This window comes from Hyperoodon ampullatus (genome assembly GCF_949752795.1).
Source record: "Hyperoodon ampullatus genome assembly, chromosome: 10".
In the NCBI taxonomy this organism is placed as follows: Eukaryota; Metazoa; Chordata; class Mammalia; order Artiodactyla; family Ziphiidae; genus Hyperoodon; species Hyperoodon ampullatus.
In genome coordinates, this window is record NC_136923.1 from 8673274 (window position 1) to 8694748 (window position 21475).

General features: G+C 53.5%; 1 protein-coding gene across 1 annotated transcript; it reads left to right on the top strand.

Moving 5' to 3' along the window:
* Positions 1-4663: 4663 nt before the first annotated feature.
* On the top strand, positions 4664-20640 carry OXTR (oxytocin receptor; the record flags this gene model as incomplete). The annotated part of the gene is made up of 2 exons (XM_079713771.1): positions 4664-5639; positions 20393-20640. Exons 1-2 carry the CDS (start codon positions 4712-4714, stop codon positions 20638-20640), a joined length of 1176 nt encoding a protein of 391 aa, XP_079569897.1. The 5' UTR covers positions 4664-4711.
* Positions 20641-21475: the final 835 nt, after the last annotated feature.

Here is a 21475-nt window from a genome sequence, read left to right on the forward strand (position 1 = left end):
AAAAAAAAAAAAAAAAAAAAAGAACACCCTGCTTTTATTCCAAGCTCCGTTCCTTCCGAAGAAGGCCTTTTCTCTCTGGTCATGCCTTAACCTAGGCCACTGGTGTCTGCAAGTGGAGAATGCATGTCTTGACACTAGTTCCTTAATGGGGGTTGTGTTGTCACATCCACGGTCAGTGGACATGTTGGTGGAATTGGAAGCATCACGCCTTATCTCGGCCATCACTCCCTCTTGGGAAGAAGAGGGAACATGTCTGAATAGCACACTTTGTCACAGAGAGCCCTCTTTCAGCCAGATTTCCCCAGAGAGATTGTTCTGGGAAACAAAAGGACTGACTGACCCTCGTGGTTAATTTGCTGAGGGGTGTTCTTGGGTAATCCAGCATTGTTCTCTCAGCACATTGTTATCGACAGGTATGTACCATAGGAAAGATGATGGTAAATATATAAAGGACTGTGGTCTGCGGGACTTATTCTAGGCCCTTACACAGCACCGGGGAGACTGGACATGTTCACACTACAGGTGAAGTCTGTAGTCAGGCACCAGCATTTCTGAAAATGGGGATTTCTCACTGGGCTGAGGTGGTCAGGGAGGGCTTCCATGAAGAGGTAAAGATCTCAGGTTCTCATCACACCAGTTGGGGTTCAAAGGAGTTACTTTCCTTGCCTGGCACAGTCTCTCTCTCTCTCTCTTTCTCACACACACACACACACACTTGGCCTTAATGAATTGAAAAGACACAAGAGTTCGATCTGGAATATGAATAAGATGGAGGTTGATTGGATGAGAAAATATATTTTCGTAGCATGGTCCTGGGGTGAGGGTTGTCAACGTGAGAAAACAGCTTCAGATGTACAGGATTTAACGGTTTGCAAAGCACTCCTCACGTCAATGAAGTCTTATTTCCTCACAGCCCCATGAGGTCAGCACCCAGGGAAAGTGAGTCCCAGAGGCTCCGTGACTTGGCCACAGAGGTAAGTAGGTGGTAAAATCTAGACTCTAGCATTTACGGCTGCAAGTTCACAGCACTTTCCAAGATTAAAACATGTTTTCCTCTCTCCACGGAACAGAGGAGTGAAACGTATGTTGAGAAGCGGCCTAAAACGATGCGGGCCGGAGGAAGTACATGAGAGTTGTAAGCTGCCGCCCTGGCCAGGCCTCATGAACCTCCCAGGCCATCCCACATGCCCTGATGTTCCTGCACCTGGACAGCATCGGTAAACGTAAGGACACCAGGGAGCAAGTTTGCTGGCAGCGAGGTTATTGCTAGGATGTGTCCTCTGTCTTCATGTCTGAGTGTGTCTCTGATGCTGTCCTGTGCTAGAAGCCCCAGTGGAGACTGAGAGATCATTGGGCTGGGGGGTGGGGGGAAGGAGTGGACTAAATGTGTTTATGGCTCATTTCTACCCGGACTAAAGAGCAGGGCCACCTGGGCTTGGTTGGACCCGTCTCTAAATAACTGTACCAGAGCTGGAAAATTCCAAAGACGCTAGAACTCAGGATCCAGTTCCTGGAGGTAGGTGTGGGTACTGGACAGGTCATCCTCTGGGTGGGAAGATGCCTTAGGTGGCCTGGTCCACTCAAGAGTGACACTGCCCATGGGGTTGTTTATTTCTTCTCTCCTCCCCTCCCTCTATCCTCCCCTCTGTCCTTTCCTCCTGCCTTCCCTCCCCTCCATCCTTCTGTATTTCAGTGGTCCAGGAACTCTGCTCCCTGAAGGCAGCTCTCTTCCAGGAGAAAGAGGGGCAGGCTGGGTTCTGGATGCCATGTTTTCTACCCTGAATTTACCCGTCAGGAGTGCTTAGGAAAAACCCCTCCTCATCCCACATGGAGCGGGGCAGATGTGTTTTACTTGGTAGAATTAAACTCTCAGGTGGCACAGATCATCAAATTCCAGAAAACCAGAGGGATGAGATCTCAGAGATAAGCTATTTTGACCAGCCCCCTCATTTTACAGATGGGGAAACTGAGGCACAGTGAGATGGTCAGGATCACTTAATCCTCACCTGAGTGGTCTGTAACTTTACCTGTAATTTATGTGACACTACTATTAATTAATATTATTGAAAACAAGACATCCGGACCAAAATGGAGTCACTTATGCTAAGCCTCAAGTCACCAAACTGGGATTTAACTTAAATATAGTTTTGGCTGTCCCAGAGATGGAATTTTAAACCAGTCAAGCAGGAATCACCTGATCAGCTCGAGTTAGGTAATCTGCTTGCTTGACCCCTGCCATCCTCTATAGGCAAAGTAACCTTGCAATAACCAATCTGCTCTTTGCCTAGCATAACTTCCTTGTTTCCACTCCCTTCTGCCTATAGAAGTCTGTCATTTTGTACAGCTCCTCAGAGCTCCTTTATATGCGCTAGATTGGATGCTGCCTAGTTCATGAATCATTGAATAAAGCCAGTAAAATCTTTAACATTTATTCAGTTTAGTTTTGTTTTTAAACAATATTATGACACAACTCTCTAGGGCAAGAAAAAGACAACTTTTGTCTCTCACCCCTTCGCAATGGTGCCGAAATTCCCAGGCCTATCCTGGAATGCTCCCTCACCTAGAACCCTGGGCCCAGGATGGCAGCAGTGGTCTCTTCCTAGGATGTCTTGACAGAGAGCTGTAATTGTGGAAACCCCATCCTTGGCTAACTCTATTCTAGCCACAAAATTAAAAGAGGGGTAAGAGGAATGTCAGGAGGAGATATGCATTTAATAATTTTTAAAGAGCTTTGTCCACTTTTGAATCCTCACTTTTTTTTCCTGCCTTAATTCTTGGTCACTGTAAATTACTTCAAAAAATGATTTCAGAATAGAAAAAGAGCTAGGAGTCAGAGAAGACGTCTTTAACATTTCATATTCCTTTGACACTTTTTAGGTTTTTAATTTTGAAGCATGGCAAAGAGGCAGAAATGGCTTTGGGCCATAGACGAGCAGAATCACTTTAAAATGAAGATAGTATTTTTTTGGCTTGAGATCTTCCCCTAAAACTACCTAAAGAATGAAGACCTCTCCCAGTGCTGATTGGAACAGAAAGTATTTCTAATTCCCTGAAATTAGAATGAAAATAGGAACAAAAGTATTCCAAAGCAAGGACATAACTTGAATTCAGTGCTGAATCCACTACATCAAGCTCCGGGGAAGGGGGCGGTGGGGAAGCCCTGAAGTTGACCTGATGATTGGGAAATACCAGTTAAATGCTTTTGTAACTTCATCACTGTCAACAGGAAAACACTGCTGTCCAAGCCTCCCATTTGCCTGAGAGTCAGGAGCTTCTAAACCAAGAAAGGAAGAAACCAAGCGAATTGTTTACGAACTCCTTCCCTCTTGCTGCTTGAAGCCGCTGTGCAATTAGCCTGTTTGTTACCGCGCCGGGGCAAGGCTGGGCGAGTTTACACCGCTCGGCGGGGGTCGTCAAGGCCTGCCTCCCGCGCCTCCTAGCGGACCTGTGGGGTGGTGCAGCCCGTGCCACCCGCTGCAGGAAAGCGGGCCACCGGCCGGCAGCGCCGCACCCTGACGCCGTCTGCGCGCACAGCCTCGGCAGCGCTCTTCGCTCGCCTCCAGTCCCTATCCAGCGACCAGTCAGGCTGCGGACGAGGGGATTCCAGCCCAGGCTCCAGAGTCCGAGCCCTCAGCATCCTATCAGACTGGGTACCGGCAGCAGCCACCTCAACCTGGGCCGGGAGCGCAAGCGGCTTTGGAGCTGTCAGCGGCGGTGCAGCTTCCCCAGGGAGCCAACTTTACGTTCGCCTAACGACTCAGTGCAGGTAGCTGGGTCCTGCGCAGGGGTGGACGGGATGGCTGGGGCTGTTGGGGCCACTGGGACACGGGTGGAGGTGGTGGGGTGCTTTGCGATTCTGGTTCTTGGAGGCGCCGCCTTCCTCGGCTGTCGGGGGCCAAGACACGTGTCGAGTTCCCGAACTTTCCAGGATGCTGGGCTGGGGAGGAAAGCCGCGAGAGGTGTCTAGGCCAGAGGGGTACTGGGAACAGCGTTTGGGCGTCCTGGGTAGTACTGAGCCAGGAGTGCCTCCAGGATGGACCACTGGACTGGGTTCCAAAGAAGCAGCTGTTGTGGAAGTTCAGGGGTGGATGGCTAGGCATTTTAGAAACGGGGGGTTGAAGGGGGCTGGTCCTGAGCTGGGTTTCCCAGGCAGGTGGCTATTTGGGGGCTCTCCGGAGGGAGCAACTGGAGTAGGGTTGACTAGGAGAGGTGGCTGTGCTGTGGGTTCTGAGGTGTGGATAGCTAGTTGGGGGGGATCCCTAGGGGAGGTGGCTGGCTTAGAAGTCCCAGTCCCGGAGGAAACTGATTTTAACCCTCCGTCTCCGTCTCCTTCATTGGAAGCGACTTTCTCAAGGAACTGCGGGTCCGGCATTCCCGCTCATTTCGTGTCTCAGAGGGAGGTACCTGAAACGGGGATTTCTAGGGCGGCGCTGAGCAACCCCAGGGCCGGCGGTTGTGACCCTAGTCCTAGATGATTTGGGGTTCCTGGGAAGGGGACAGCTGAGCCGCACAGGCGTCGGCAGAGAAGCGTGCGTTTTCTCACGGCCCTCGGGGTTTGTTTCAGAGGCCGATCCGTCAGATCGCTCCGCGGAGTCTCAGGGAGTGGAACCCAGGAGCCCCCAGGCACGCCCGGGCTGCGCGTCGGGCCCCGCCCCGCGCGCCACGCTTTAAAGGGCTCGAAGGCCTGGGGCGCACGGCGGCGGCCACGGTCATGGAGCGTGCGCTTGCGGCCAACTGGAGCGCCGAGGCGGTCAACGGGAGCGCGGCGCCCCCGGGGGCCGAGGGCAACCGCACCGCTGGGCCGCCACAGCGCAACGAGGCCCTGGCGCGGGTGGAGGTGGCCGTGCTGTGCCTCATCCTCTTCCTGGCGCTGAGCGGCAACGCGTGCGTGCTGCTGGCGCTGCGCACCACGCGCCGCAAGCCCTCGCGCCTCTTCTTCTTCATGAAGCACCTGAGCATAGCCGACCTGGTGGTGGCGGTGTTCCAGGTGCTGCCGCAGCTGCTGTGGGACATCACCTTCCGCTTCTACGGACCCGACCTGCTATGCCGCCTCGTCAAGTACCTGCAGGTGGTGGGCATGTTCGCCTCCACCTACCTCCTGCTGCTCATGTCGCTCGACCGCTGCCTGGCCATCTGCCAGCCGCTGCGCGTGCTTCGCCGCCGCGCCGACCGTCTGGCCGTGCTCGCCACATGGCTGGGCTGCCTGGTGGCCAGCGCGCCGCAGGTGCACATCTTCTCGCTGCGCGAGGTGGCCGACGGCGTCTTCGACTGCTGGGCCGTCTTCATCCAGCCCTGGGGGCCCAAGGCCTACATCACGTGGATCACGCTCGCCGTCTACATCGTGCCCGTCATCGTGCTTGCCGCCTGCTACGGCCTCATCAGCTTCAAGATCTGGCAGAACTTGCGGCTCAAGACGGCGGCGGCGGCGGCCGAGGCGGCCGCGGGGCCCGAGGGCGCGGCGGCGGACAGCGCGGGGCGCGGGGCTTTGGCCCGCGTCAGCAGCGTCAAGCTCATCTCCAAGGCCAAGATCCGCACGGTCAAAATGACCTTCATCATCGTTCTGGCCTTCATCGTGTGCTGGACGCCATTCTTTTTCGTGCAGATGTGGAGCGTCTGGGACGCCGAGGCGCCCAAGGAAGGTAGCGCTGGCGGGAAAGCGGGAGGAGGAAGCGTGGCGTGGCGTGGCGGGGCGGGGCCGTGGTCCTGCTGCATCTGAACGTCCAGGGGCCGTTCTGTTGTGGGCGCCTCATGGGGGGATTTGAGTCATGGCCCCGTCATCCGCTGGCCTAGTGATTTGGGGCGTAACTTCCCTGAGCCTTGACTTCCCTTTCTGTAAAAGAGCAAAAGTGAAAAAAGTACTAGCTCTCCCCAGCAGCAGGGGAATGAAATGAGGAAATGCACGTAAAATCCCTAGCACAGTCTTTGGGCTACATATTTGGTTCACTGTTATGGACCAGGAAACTGAGGTTCCAGTGACTGGCCTTTTCCACCTGCTTAGCGAAGCGGGGGAGCTGAGTTTCCAGCCCAGGCCCAAGCCCAAGCCCAAGCTCCTGCCAGGTAAAGTTCACTTTACGTTGAACTTCCACTTTAAGTTCAAGTCAGCCTGAGCCCGAGGTCTGGTTTGGATCAGAGCAGCGGGAGGTGGGCGATTGGATTCCTCCCCAGCAAGTGCTGAGAAGCTGCGGGGCGGGGCGCCGTCAGGGTTCGGAGACTAGTTCTGAGCCCGTCGCCCAGTGGAGACGGCGAGCTGTGCCGCGCGGAGGTGAGTACCGCGGGGACGGCGGGCAGGCGCGGGGCTGGCGGTGCTCAGGAACCGAGATGGCGCTTCTCCTGGAGGTGGGGGGCGGGGACGGGCGGGGAAGGGAAAGGGGACGCAGACTTTCCCATTTGACCGGGGAGGCGGGGGGATTTCGGGAGGCGGTGAGCGCCCTCTCCAGGTTGAAGGACTGGGAGGTCAGGGCTGAGGGTGGCCGGGAGGCCGGGAGGAGAGGGTAGAATGGAAGGCTCTGTGGGGAGGGATCTTGGGGGAGCAGAGCGCCTCGGGTCCGATGTGAAGCCGTCGCTTTGCGGCTGGGATCCCCGGGCAGCTCCCGCCTTCAGCCTTCACCACGGACAGTTCAGGTAGCTCATTAGCGAAGAGCAGGAGGGATGGTCGGTGGTGGTGAATGACTTACCCCTTGTGGTTTGAGGGTAAGCACGGAACACTGCGCTGAGATGCCCGCGGCTCAAATGCTTGTAAGGAAAGACCCGAGGGGTTTGCTTTCGCCCCTTCTGCCCTTGAGGTAGCGCAAATGTCCCGTTTCTGGATAGAATCACTACTGCTAACAGTAGTCTCCAACACAGCCATTCCGTGGAAGCTGAAATCTTCCTTCATGCAGCTGGATAACTTTGCTTTGCTCTCTTCCCCAAACCACAGACTCCTTGCTTGCCCCAGCCGTCCCAATTAGCCCAGTGTTTGCCTTAGTGGCCAGAGCAGTTATCATTCAGCATTTATTGAGCACCTGGGGTATACCCGGCTGGGTGGTTTGCAGGTGAGGATTGCGGTGAAGACTCAGCAAAGCCAGCCTGGCTTCATGGTGCAGCCCCTGGGAACACCTTGCAGAAGGGGTTCTGGGGTCCAAAGAGGGGAAGGCACTGGCTCCAGATCACACAGCAAATGGGAGGCAGACTAGAACTGGGGTTTCCTGCCCCCACCTCATCCCCCCAGCACCAGGCTACTTTTGAAGGGCACGTGACTAGGGAGTTGGGTTGGGCAAAAGCCAGTAGTGGGTGTTTCTAGACAAGGCATCAGGTCATACCTGTTTCCTGGGTGGGATCTGAAGAGATACTTGACCCAGGTCTTGAGGAGCTCAGATACCAGCCCTTAAGGAAGTGAGACCCTTAGAGCAGCTACTGGGGAGACTTGGCATCTAGGCCTCCCTCCAGCCTTTACTCACTGAAGGGTCTTCTCCCTCCTTGCGTTCGTCCATTCGGCAGATAGTCTGCTCCTCTCTCTTTGCCGTCCCCTCGCCTCCCCTGTTCATTTTCTCCCCGGTGACTTTTCTCCTCCCTCCCCGCCTTCCCCCGTGACGTCCATGACCGCACCTGCGCTCCTCCTCACTTTCCTCCCTAGAGAATGAGTATGTGGTCAACGCAGATCATGGTCACTCAGTAAAGTTTAGATCTTTTCTACACTTGAAAAGCTTATCGAACAATTCATTTTTCTGTCTTAAAAACAAGATACAGGAAGAGAGAGCGAGAGGGAGTTCCTAGCTAAAGTGGGGCCAGAGGCATTTTGGGCACATGTGGCCACCTGAGGATTTCCGGGGGTGGGTTGGGGGTGGGAGGGGAGACGTGCAGCAGAGATGGGGCTTCTACTCAGGCTCCAGGAGCCTCAGGTCCTGTTTCTCTTTGCTCCTTTCCTGGTTCAGGGGAAAGGGTCGTGGCATGTGAAACACCCAGGTTTTCCAGGTCCTCCTTGGCATTCTGCCCTGGCTGCTCTGAGAAGAGCACAAATGCAGACGACAGCAGAGTCCTGATGCCTCTGCCGCCAGCGCTCCCTCCCCGAGTGCTGTCGGGAGCGGGCTTCCGGCTCACCGACCACAGAGCACTTGGGCACCTGCCACTGGCCTGGTCAAGTCACGCCTCGGCCTCAGGGCTGCAGGGTCCGGGGATGTGGGCTGAGCCAGAAGCACGCCTTGTGCCCACTTGGCATGAACCTGGATTATTACGAGTAGCAGGCTGGGATCAGAACAATTGCGTGTACAGTCGCTTCGGAGACGTGACTCAGTCTCGAGGCTCTGGGCAAGTAGTAAGGAAGGAACAAGACAGGGACGTTCGAGCTACTTGAGCTTTTGACCAGCAAAGTGGGATTGATGCACAGCCCTCACCTTCCTGTCCAGGAGGAAGGGAATTTACCAGAACACAAACTCTCTAGATCAGGGCCCCTGGCTCTGCTCACCTCCTGGCGAGTGGAAATCCAGGGAGCCCTTGTGAACAGCGAGACATTCTTCCCAGCAGCCCGGGGGCAGGCAGCCTCAGGGACGCAGGAGTGGGGCCTCGTTCCTGCGGTCAGCTTCATCACGAAAGCCTCTGGGCCAGCGAGCAGCTCCTTAACCACTGACCACGGGTCGGGGCCAACAGGGCGGCTGGAGAAGTCACACGTGCCTTGGCAGCTGGCCTCGTGGCCACCACAGGACTCCAAGTCCCTCCCTCCTTAGGGTTCCCTCCCCCACAATTCCCTCGAAATCCAGCGCGCCTTTCCCATCTCTCCCCTGTACACCTTCAGTCACACCAAGCGCTGCCTTTGTGGGTTTGGAGCTCACCTTGTTCCAAAAATAATTTGAGGGGGGGCCCAAAGATTCGGGTGCCACAGCAAGATAAAATGGACGTGAGGAAGCTGGGAAGAACGGGGGAAAAGGTTAGAGAAATGGTAATACAATAATAGCAATTATGAAGTCTCTGTCCGGAGCAGGGGGTGAGGTGCACATGGGGCTTCCTTTCGTAAGAGCCAAAGCAAAGAGGAGAACTCTCAATTTCAGTATTTGCATTGTTCAGAGAGAAAAGCAGGGAGAGGAGAAAAAAGCAAGGGGAGGGTTGTGGTAATGTAATGAGCCCCCCTCCAACCCCGGTTCAGAGCAGCCACGTGCTGGTGGGGCCCTGCTTTGGTGAGACTGGTGACGCTGCAGAAGGAGGGCTGGGACCAGACACCCCTGGCAGGTTTGGACAAGCCCCGGATGGAACTTTCAGGGTCAAATTGCACAGCCAAAGGTTTGGCACCAGCCTTTTCCCTTGAACTCCGTGGAACTTGCTTTGCTGCTGGTCCCAAGGAGTCTGACCCCGGGGTGGTTCTCAGGGAGGAGATGAAGATGGATGGATGGATCCACTTGGTGGAGACTGCGGGTGGGCGCTGTAGAACCCCAGGTCCCCGTGCAGGGAAAGAGCAGGTGTTGGAGCCACGTGACTGGCCTGTGTTTGGAGCCGGCCCTCCCACTTTCTCCTGTGTGTCCTCGAGCAGGTGGTCTCCCTTCTCTGAGCTTCAGCTCCTTCCTCCTCTTTTACAATGAGGATAGCAAGTCTATTCATGGGGCTGTTACGAGGATGACATGGTGTGACCCGTGGCACCTGGGGGGGCCATGTGGTCAGTGTCCCTCTTCTCTCTTCCCCCCATTCTAGTTGTTAAATGTTTTGTTTGCCTTCGTGGGATTGACTTTGAGAATCTCTGCAGGGATTTGAGCTGGAGGAGCTAGACATTTTTCTCTTGAGAGCCTGGGTGGAGGGGCCTGGGGTGGTAGCAGAGTCTGCTGGACGGTAGGCAGTGTGTCTGGGGAGGTTTGGTATGTGCAGAAGCTCATTAAAGCCGGAGAGGTGGCCTGTGAGCCTTGTCACAGCGGGGGCACCACCTGTCCTGTTCACTGGTGTGTGCCCAGTGCCCAGCACAAGGCAGGCCACCTGTCCGAGCTCAAGTGATGCTTGTTGAACAAATGTGTAGGATATGGGAAGAGGAAGGTGCACGTGACGGGGCTGGGGTGGGTGTACAGAGCTGGACTCAAGAGAAATGAGGGCTCTCTAGGCAGCGCTCTGGCCGTAGGGTTGGCTACTTGGTGAAGAAGTGAGCGCCCCAGCACTGGGAGCAATCAAGCTTCTGCCCAGGTGGGTACCAGGAGGAAGGTTGAAATGCCCAGGAGGCCTAGTTTTAAGTGTTTCCCTGGTCTATGAAACAAGCTTGCCAGCACCTCCCGGTTTTTGTGGAACTGTGGCCCCTCCAGTGTGGCTGCCCACCCACCCAGCCTTTACAAGGACACTGTGCCCGAGGTGTGGGTGGACCACATACCTCGAGGGACCTGCTGGTCAGGCGACCTGATGATAGGGCTGAGAGCAGTGGCTGGGGGGTTGGGCGGCGGCAGGGCGAGATAGGACGCAGCTTTCCTTGTCTTAAGCTTGGCCCTCTTGGGCATAAATTGCCATTAGATGGGCAATTAATGACCACACTCTGGTCTGATTAACTAATTATGGGTTCTTTTATGTTCTCAACTAATGCTAATGTTTTCTCTTGGGTTTCTGCCCCAAGGTGACTTTACTTGTTTTCCCCCAAAGGTTTGATGAGTAACAGCAACAACAACAAAAGTCTATTGGGTGAAGCTTTGCTATATATTTTTTCCCATTTGATGGATGGCTGAGTGGTTTGGGGAGGGGGTGGGAGGTGGAGCAGGGGGGACGGGGAGGGGGGAGGGCCCACCCCTGCCTATCAGAGCCCCTGGCCCTGGGAAGTGGTGAGAGTCCCCTTCAGAGGCCTGGTCTCAGGGCACCTGTGTGATTTGGGGCATGTCTCTGGGCCTCTGTCATTCCCACCTGAGCAGTGGGGATCATACCTTGTGATAGAACACAGCACCCTCTCTTGGCATCAGTTTCAGTAAAGTGAGGAGTTGCGTTCATTAAAATCAGTAGTCGCCCCTTATGGAGTGCCGGACCATGTGCCCGACCCCATCTCTTGTCCTCATCCAGACACAGCAAGGTAAGGGGGGGGCGTTATCCCCATTTTACAGATGAGGAAACTGAGGCTCAGAGTGGCACAGCCTGCTCAACAGCACTGCTGAGTAAGTAATGGAGTTGGGATCCGAACCCAGATCATCTCACGCCAGACTGCTTCCCTCCCCACCACCCTTGGCACTGGGTCTCCTGGGTGCTTATTAAAAAGTTGACTTCTGGCCCCGCCCCAGGCCCACCAAAGCAGAGCCCTGCGCACTCTCCTGGAATCTCTCCCCTGCAACACCCAGCATGCACCCACCCAGCTACAGGGGCACTAATGGCCGGCCCTCTCAGCACTGTGGCTTCAAAGCCCACGTCCCTCGACTCCTCCGCGCCATCCGCTGATCCCGCTGTCGCAGCCACGTCTTAGCTCAGTACCTCTCGTGTCTGTACTGTCCTTCCCTTTCCCATCACCACCTTCTTGGTTTAGAGCACGGTTTCTCAGCTTTGGCATTATTGACACTTGGGGGCAGACCGTCTCCGTTGTGAGTGTGGTGTGGGGCGGGCTGCTGTCCTGTGTGATGAAGGATGTTTAGCAGCATCCCTTGCTCCCGCCCACTAGATGCCGCTAGCACCTCCCCACAGTTGTGGCCACCAAAAAATGTCCCCAGACATTGCCGAATGTCCCTTAAGGCAAAATCGCCCTGGTTGAGAACCACTGGTTTGTACGCACTGTGTTGGCCTGTCCTGAACTAATATCTAACAGGAAAGTACCCTCATCCCCTCTGCCCGGGGCTCTGGCCGATGTTCCTAATACACCTGCAGCCAGGCCTGCTGACTTGCCACTTCCCACAGGGCCTTTTGCTTTGCACCCATGCTAATTGTTTCCATCCCAGGAACGCCTACCCAAGTCTCTTCTGCAGAGACCCATCCTTCAGAGCCCAAGTCCACTGTGTGACCTGCTTTGTGCACAACTCCAGGGGGTTCTATTTAAGGAACCTGAGAATGAGAATGGTCTGTGAGAATGTTATTCCCAGGAGCTGTGCAGTGCACAAACTGAACAACTGGACACGGCAGCTTCATCCAGTTCTAACTCTCGTGAAGCTTTCCCTGTTGCCCCCAGCTGAGGATCTCCTTCCTCCTCCAGTGCGTTCATTCTACAAGCAGTGATTCAGCGCCTCCCAAGGGTCCTGTCCACACAACCTCTGCCTCAATCTGTCAGTCCTCCTATGAGGAGAGTTGGCAAGGACCCCTCCCCAGTCCCTCACCTGCCCTCCTGTGGCCAGCAGCTGGCACATGCATAGACGTGGGACAGTCAGGCCAAGGTTGGTCTCTGGGAGGGACGCCCCCAGCTTCTGCCGGGATGGTTCTGTCCCCGGGTGTGGCCAGATGGAGCAGCAGCCGTCACCCTGGGTGGCTGACTAGAACTGTCTGGGGCTCTTTGCTGGGGTTAAGAATAGGGTTTAGGTTGTGGGCCGGGTGGAGGGTGCTGGTGGCACAGGGCCTGGCATGTAGTAAGTGCTCAATCAATGCTTTAAAAATAGAGAAATTTCAAGATGTTTCAGCGTCCTGGGGTCAGTGCGTGCAGCTGAGGGAATGCAGGTTGTGAGCTCAGGAGCACATTTTCACTGAGGGGCTGCAGTTTTTGTTGAGTGGTGGCAAGCCCAGGGACGCTGGGAACAAGGGTGTTGTTAAGAGGTCAAGAGAAGTTAAGGCCTTGCCTGGAGGAGACAGTAGGAGGCAAGGTGGGGAGGTTCTAGCTCTGGGTTTGGAAACCCAAGGGGACCCTTACATGAGGGACGGGCGGGAAGGAGGTGTAACCAGGCGGTCTTCCGTGTCCCAGCCCCTGATTCCTGGTTCCAGTGATTCTGATTCCTGGCCACTGAGGGGCACCCTCTGCCAGCACCTTCCTCCTTACTCTACTGGGATCTGGCACCTCCCGCCCTTTGCCAGATGCTTCAGTACCACGGGCCTCTGCCCTCCACGGGCCATGCCTCACCCTCTAATGGTCACTCCTACTCATTTCTGTTTCTTTCTCTTTCTCTCTGCCTGACCTTAATATCTGACTGTGAACTTAATTTCCCAGAGGGAATTGCATTTGAGTCCAGTTATCTTGTTAGGGGCCCATCTCCCATTGTCAGGCAGGGAAATTGTCTTTTTGCTTTTCCAACATGCTAGTGTTGGTGGCTGATTTATCAGGACTTCCTGTCTGCTAATTTCATGCTCACTTCAACTTAGTTCCTTATTGAACCTTTCCCAACCTTGGGCGAGAGGCCAAGGACGGCCAAGGACAGAGCCACAAATGAGACACAGTCCCCAACCACAGATTATTAACATAAATAATGACAGTATGAAGGGATGATGCTGTGAGAGAGGTATTCGTTTATCAAGTACTGTGAGTGCCCTCAGGAGGCATTTATTGATTTAGTCTCCCTGGGAAAAAATCAGGAGGATTTCAGAGAGGAAGCAACATTTGCAAAAGGTTTTGAAGGGTGAGTAGGAGCTGGCTGTGCATAGAAGCAGATGCACATTCCCTGATGAGATCATTGAACAGTTACTTTATTTTCTTTCCCTGTATTGGAGGAATACTTGTCATGCTTCAGTGTGCACACAGATCATGTGGGGGAACTTGTTAAAGCGCAGATTCTGATTCAGTAGGTCTGGGTGAGGCCCATGAGTCTGTATTTTTAACCACTTCCCAGGTGATGCCTGTGCAGGGCCCCTGCAGCTGGCCTGTTGACTGCACCTTGAGTAATGAGGCTTTAATGTATCATCTCTGTGACCAAAACATGTGGCTTGCCTTTACACGTGTGGCCCAAATTGGCGGCAGGGCCCTGTCATTCTCTGAAGGGTAGAGAAGGGCTGGTTGTTCACTGGAAGCCCCAGCTCTTCTGCTTCTAGGACGTGGTTATTCCTCAGGTCTTGCCCGGTGGGCCCCACATGTCCCCAGATTTGAGCAGCGACATCACAGAAGACCATTTAAAGCTCTGTAGCCCCCAAATTTAGCTCTTCTTCCTGACCTTACACATGGCGAGATCACACATCTGTGACTTTTACAATTCCAGTGTGGTAAAATGGTGGTCTTTTCAAAGAAGGTGCCCTGGAATACATTTTAGTATTCAATCCTTATGTAAGTGCACATTCAAAAAACATTTTTTAAAAAGCCTTCTGTACACCACAACTCCCAAATTCTCATGTAGCTCCTAAAGGAATAAGGGATTTAGATTCCTTGTGAGGGAGACCTGATTCAGGATCTGGGCGGCGGGAGGAGACCTTGAACCAAGTGACTGGTTTCTGGAGTGAGAGCCTCTTAGGAAAGTGGATGAGCTTGACCGGATTCAGATGAGAGGTGTCAGCTGAGCCACAGGTCTTTGAATTGTATGTGACACGTGTTCGTTGCCTCAGGAACAGCGCAGCCGGAGAGGCCGTGGCCAGCTGCCCTGTCAGCTGTTCTGGGCTAATTTGAGCCCAGGGTGACGCGATGGTGACGGGCGGGGGCAGTGCCGGGAAATCCGAACAGGGGACTTCTTGGGGCTTGAGTGAAGCCGGGCTGGTGGGTGGGTGACTGCTGGGGGCACCCTGTCCTCGCATGGCCCTCGGCTGTCCACCTCCTCCGTGAGCGAGGGCGCCAGGTGGAAGTTCAGCATGGTCTCTGTGTCCCGGGGGTAAAATGCCCAGCAGGGGACGTTTGCCGTTGGCGCGTGGCCATTCCCGCTCAGTCCTCTGCTTGGCACGTAGGAGCCCCTGCTTGAAGATCACCCCTAGTCCTCAGCCCTGGACCCACCGCCCCTCCCCCATGCTGCAGCTTCCTGTTGACTGGAGGGCCTGTCTGTGCTTCTCTCTTTCCCACCTGAGTTTGTAAATCCCTTGAGGGCACGTCCCCAGGGCCAACTCGGTGGCTGGCACTGAGCAGAGATGGCATGGGAGGAAGTGGAACGTCGATCTCCTCATTGCCACCCCCCACCCCCTGCCCCATGCCCTAAGCTCAGGCCAGGCAGGTGTGAGGGCCGATCCCTGGCCCAGCGCCTCCCACTCGGCCTTCCTTCTCTGCCAGGACCAGAGAGAGCTTTTTGCAGGCCCTCAGGGCTCAGTCCTGGGGCACAAGTGTTCCTTTTACCGAGTGGAGTGGACAAGACGGATGAGATCCAGCTCCCCCGGTGGAGACCCTGAAATCCCGCTCTTGCACGTGGTTGTAGCCCCCTTCCCTTTAGGGTTTCTTATGTCACCAGCAGAGTAAGTTTTTCCAAAACGGACTATCTAGAGTTACTTTGGGGTCATGTAATCCAATCCCAGGGCTCCGGGTTTTCATTTTGTTTTTCGTTTTTTTAATTTCGAAGTCGGGGAGAAAAGGGCAAAGGACAGTTTCTTGAATCAACCTTAGATTAGGAGTCCCCAACCTTGGGCGATAAAAATTATACACAGTTGATCATATTTCACATCTGTAAGTAATAATACGATAACTTGAACAAACACTTTGCCATTTACAAAGCCCTTTCACACTTTTTTTTTTTTTCAATTTTCTCCAAGTCCTTGAGGGTGTCACCTCCATTTCACAGATGAGGATATTAAGGCTCAGACAGTAGATGTGGCTCAGAGACATGAGTGGGTGGGAGGGGGGTTCACACCCCACGGGTTTGCATCTGGATCCTCTGTGAGGGGCTCGCCAATGACCAGGCCCCCCCAGGAGGTGCTGGCTGCTGACCACACCTCTCTTGGATGAGTCTGTCGATTCTGGTTTCCAGGGCCTTCTTTTATCCACACTGACGTCGCCTTCGCTCTGCTTAATGGAAAATGTGGCTGGGGCCATTATCGCCAGGAGCTTGGTAGCTCTTCAGAGCAGTCGGCACGCAGGCACGGGGCGGACCTTGGTGCCCTGGTGTGCAGCAGGCACTGGACGTGGGCTGCTCGGGGCAGGGTGTTACCCTCTGGCCCCAGGTGCAAGGTGGCCGAGCCAGTGTCTGTGGGAGGTCGGGGTACTTAAAAGTAAAGGCATCACCCAGTTCTGCTTCTGGTGGCGTGGGGAGAAGTGAGCTCAGCTTACCCTGTGGGTCTGCCCCGACCCTTTTTGAGCCCTTTCCTTCTGCTTTTTAACATCTTCTCCTACAGGCATTTAGATCAAGGATTGGCTAACTTTTTCTGTAAAAGGCCAAACAGTAAATATTTGAGGTTCACAGGATATAAGGTCTGTGTAACAACTACTCAGCTTTGCCCTTGTAGTGCGAAAGCTGCCATTGACAATATATGAATGAATGGATATGGCTGTGTTTCAGTAAAACTTCATTTACAAAAACAAGCAGCAGGGGTTTGGCCCGTGGGCTGTTTGCTGGCCCCTCGTCCAGACCAGGAGACATTTCTGCCAGGAAGGATGGTGATCTGATAGGAGGCAGTGGGTTTCCCCTCCCGGATTTTAAAAGACCATTACGGGACTTCCCTGGTGGCACAGTGGTTAAGAATCCGCCTGCCAGTGCAGGGGACACGGGCTCGATCGCTGGTCTGGGAGAATCCCACATGCTGCGGAGCAACTAGGCCCGTGTGCCACAACTACTGAGCCTGCACTCTAGAGCCCGCGACCCACAACTACTGAAGCCCTAGCGCCTAGAGCCCGTGCTCCGCAACAAGAGAAGCCACTGCAATGAGAAGCCCCATGCACTGCAACGAAGAGTAGCCCCCGCTCGCCACAACTAGAGAAAGCCCGCGTGCAGCAACAAAGACCCAACACAGCCAAAAATAAATAAATAAAAATAATATAAAAGACCATTACTGGGGAGTGGGCAGTGCTTAGCCTCTGAGGGGGCCTACATCTGTTTTAGGAAAGGAAAGTCGCTCTCTGCCTGTCCTTCAAATCATACGATGAGGGCAGTTGCCCAGTCAGCCCATGTCTCTGCTTTGGGAGTGAGGGGATTTGCTCACTGGAACCAAGCTGACTAGTATGAATGCTGACCTAGCTTTTTTTTTTTTTTTTTTGCGGTACGCGGGCCTCTCACTGCTGTGGCCTCTCCCATTGCGGAGCACAGGCTCCGGACGCGCAGGCTCAGCAGCCATGGCTCACGGGCCCAGCCGCTCTGCGGCATGTGGGATCTTCCTAGACCGGGGCTTGAACCCGTGTCCCCTGCATCGGCAGGCAGACTCTCAACCATTGCGCCGCCAGGGAAGCCCCTGACTTAGGAGATGAGACTGCTTTGAAAACTGTTCTGTGCAAGCTTGAGCCGTGATTCCCATGGTTGACAGTGCTGCATTGTCATAGGCCCCCTTGGAAGCAGCATCATAAAATGCCAAGGACGACGCTTTCCGTGCTTTGTTCTGTTCCTCTCCTTCTTCAATTCTAGGAAGGCTTTCTAGCCACTGGAAAGGGCGATGTTACAGCCTAAACAAGATAAAGTAAGTGCAGAAAGTAGATGAGGTGCAGTTAGTCCTTATGCTCAGAAACCGTCAGTGGCTCCCCAGTGCCTGTAGATTCAAGTTCATGCTCAGCGTGGATTCAAGATCCTCCTCCTCAGCCTGGCTCTTTCCAGTTTCCTATCCTGTGAACCCACCACCCCCCAACTCTGGCAGCCCCTGAATGCTGTAGGACACGCTCACCTTTGTACGTTTATTTCTGCAGCATCCTTCCTTTGAAATGTCCTCCATAGCCTGTTTTTTATTCCCAAATAGCTTGAAATTCCACTGCTGGGAACCCATGTCTTTGGTTAGTTAGGATATTGCCATATTTTTTAAAAGTCCAAATGTGCCCTTAGCATTTGGCAACTTGACACGAGCAGCTTAGAGGGTCATCCTTCCCCGAGAGCCAGGCCAGGCCGGTCATTCGCGTCTGTGGCCACCAGGTGGGGATAGAGGAGCTGGCCGTGGTCCCAACTCCTCCCATCCAGGCTGGCCACTTGGAGGTGGAAAAACTCGGGTGGGGCTACTCAGGAATTCATGAACTGCTTACTTTTTTGTGGTTACTGTTTCTGTAGGTTGTTTATAAAAAATAGGATAAATAAGTTAAAAGATCCAAATGTCAGGAGTGAGGCGAGTAACTTACATGAATAGCTAAGATAATGCCTTGTAACTCTGTTCAGTGAGGTAAAACGTGCTGCCTTTCTGTTCAAGTGAGAACTGCATCCCTGACACGTCCTTCTACCCATTTCATAGCTCTGTACACCTATGTTCTTCCCTTGTGTCTGGCAGTTTACTTCTCAATGCCTTTAAAAAAATTTTTTTTTTTTAATCTTTTTGCCACGCCGTGCGGCATGTGGGATCTTATCCCTCGACCGGGGATCGAACCCGTGCCCCCTGCACTGGAAGCACGGAGTCTTAACCACTGGACCACAAGGGAAGTCCCTCGATGCCTTTTAAAATTTTGACTTTTATGTGTTTATTTTGCCTCTTTCATTTTATATGTTTAATTATAATTTTGAGATATTTTTAGACTTTGTGATATTTCACCAGGTTTCTAAACTTAAATTCATCCTTTTTTACACATCGAAATCAAATATTTTTTTCCATTCTCTTTCATAGCATTCAACAGTACTGGCTTCCCCCCACCCCACCCTTCACTTCTCTTTTCTTTACTGTTTTAGTCTAAGGATTAGATTTGCTTTCTAATCCTTTGCTTTCTAAACATTTTCGTTTGTAGGACTTGTGGGCTTTGCGTGTTGTAGCTTGCTTTTGTTCCAGCAGGTGCACCAGGTAATTAGAGCAGTGGTTCTGAAACTTGGGTGTGTGTCAGAATCCCCTGGAGGACTGTTTACAGCAGATCGTTGACCTCACCCTCAGAAGTCTGATCCACTAGATCTAGGGTGGGGCCTGAGAATTTACACTTCTGTCAAGTTCCCAGGTGAGCTGGGGACCCCACTTTGAGAACCACTGAATTCCTCTTAAACAATCACCCTCCCCCTTTGGTGCTTGGAGACGTGGCTGACAGACGTCTCTGTGCTCTGTCTGCGTCCACAGTGGCGTCTAGATTTTGCAACTCCAGTTGGCCTGTGAGAAATTCTTTCCTGGATTGAGCCCTTGAATTCTGGAGTTCTTCCTTGAAAACTTGTTGCAGAAAATACCGGACTAGTGGATTTTCCAAGCCTTCTTGAAGTTACCGTTACTCGTAAGGGTGTGACCGTGAACAGCATTCTTGGGAACACCGTTTCCGTGTGGGTTTCTTGGGGGGGGGGTGCCTGTGTCCTCCTCTGCTGCTGCGAGTGTGTACATTTGTCAGATTAAGACCATTGAAGGGGGGCTTCCCTGGTGGCGCAGTGGTTGGGAGTCCTCCTGCCGATGCAGGGGACGGGGGTTCGAGCCCTGGTCTGGGAGGATCCCACATGCCGCGGAGCAACTAAGCCAGTACACCACAACTACTGAGCCTGCGTGCCACAGCTACAGAGCCCACGTGCCACAACTACTGCAGCCATGTGCCTAGAGCCTGTGCTCTGTAACAAGAGAAGCCACCGCAATGAGAAGCCTGCTCACCTCAATGAAGAGTAGCCCTCGCTCACCTTTCTCTGCAACTAGAGAAAGCCCCCACACAGCAACGAAAACCCAACACAGCCAAAAATAAATAAAATAAAATAAATAAATTAAAAAAAAAAAAGACCATTGAAGGAAACCCAGGCTCCCCACCCCACCCCCTATTTGGAAGTACTTAGGATTAGGAATTTTTCTTCCTCCTTGAAGCTTAAATTTGTGACAAGCAATGTCTTGAAGTTGATTTCTGATCATTAATTTTCCTGAAATTCAGTAAGTCCTCAGTGTAATAGCTTCTGCACAGTGCCTCATATAATTTTAGTGTCCCCTTTTCCTGCACAAGTCTCATTTGTCAGCTGAAGCAGTGCTCTTAGGCGTATCTTCACAGAAACAGTTTCAGTGTTCTCAGCTGTGAAGGCAGCACACGCCTTCTTGTCACTGTGCCTTTGCCTGTGCCGTTCCTTCTGCCCGAAGCGCCCTTCCTCCCTTCTCTGCCTGGGAACCTCCTAAGCATCCTTCAGGTACCAGGTGCTCTTTCACCCTCGCAGTGTTCCCGGGAGATCTGGGGACTCTCGTTATCCCCATCTAAAGGTTAGGCAACAGCAGTTTCTTGGGGAGTTAAAGTATTTGATGCTGGCGGGGCTAGAATACACACTAGGTCTGGCAGCTTCTGCCTCTGCGCTCTTGGATACTCTGAGTGGGAGGCAGTCGATACTTGCGAGGTGAGTGATGAATGGACGGACAGGTGGCCGTGCCGATGGAAGCCCGTGGTGGGTAACCTTTGCTTGGGAGAAAGGACAGGGAATGTTCCCGGGCTGGGCTAAGCTGGGGAAGGCGTGGGAGGTAGGCTGAGTGCACGCCCAGGGCACGGATATGGAAGGCAGGCAGACTTGGTCTCTTCAGTCCTCCGTCTTGTGACTGGCACCTGGCCTCTGTTCTCGGAGGTGATGCTTCATGCCCCGGTAGTGATGCCCTGTTCTCCTTTCTCCCCACCCTCCCCACCTTGCAGCCTCGGCTTTCATCATTGCCATGCTGCTGGCCAGCCTCAACAGCTGCTGCAACCCCTGGATCTACATGCTCTTCACGGGCCACCTCTTCCACGAATTCGTGCAGCGCTTCCTCTGCTGCTCGTCCAGCTGCCTGAAGGGTTGCCGGCCCAGGGAGACGAGCGTCAGCAAAAAGAGCAACTCGTCGACCTTTGTCCTGAGCCCGGACAGCTCCAGCCAGAGGGGCTGCTCGCAGCCATCCACGGTGTGACCGGCGGGGCCAGGACCACCCCTCTTGGCTTGGATTGTACAACAGGGACAGTCTGGCCATTGGTGGTCGTGTACGTGTGTGTATAAGGTACCTTTCAGTTTGTGCCCCTCTGCACCTTGCAGGGGCTCGAGCGGGGTGGGGAAGTGGTCTCCATGGGGGAAGGTGATAGGGTGACTTAGCCCTCAGCCAAGCCCCGGATCTACCCTGGGCTCCCACGGGTACTCCTGCTGCCCTGACCCCACTGTTGCATCTGGCTGCTGGATGGGTTGTGGTTTTGTTTTGTTTTGTTTCCCCTGGACCTGTAATTTCACTCCAGTATCTTTATACTCCTTTATCCTGGGGTCTTGTGAAAGGTAGTAAGTATAGGATTGGTGACCAGATGGGTGCGGAAGCCTAGTGTTCTGAGCTTGGGATGAGAAATGGGACCTCGATGGTGATGGTGCTGATATCCTCCTGGCCTCAGAGTGCTTCTGCCTTCGAGTGGACTGGTGCTAGCATCCTTGAGCACCAGCTTGTCAGATGGTGGCCCTAGAGCAGGAGATTCTCTTAGGAGACTGTCTGGCACAGGCAGCCAATTAAAACTTGGGTTAAAAATGTTTAAGAGGAAAAAAATGTTTAAGAAGCTAATACTGTAGAAGCAGTTGGGAAAGAAAGGGAAATAAAAGACGTCCAGATTGGAAAAGAAGTAAAACTCCTTACAGACGATGTGATTTTGTATATAGAAAATTCTAAGGAATTCATGCACACACATGCACACACAAACCCATTGGAACTAATACATGAATTCAAGGTTGTGGAATACAAGGTCAATACAAAAATCAAGTGTATTTCTTTA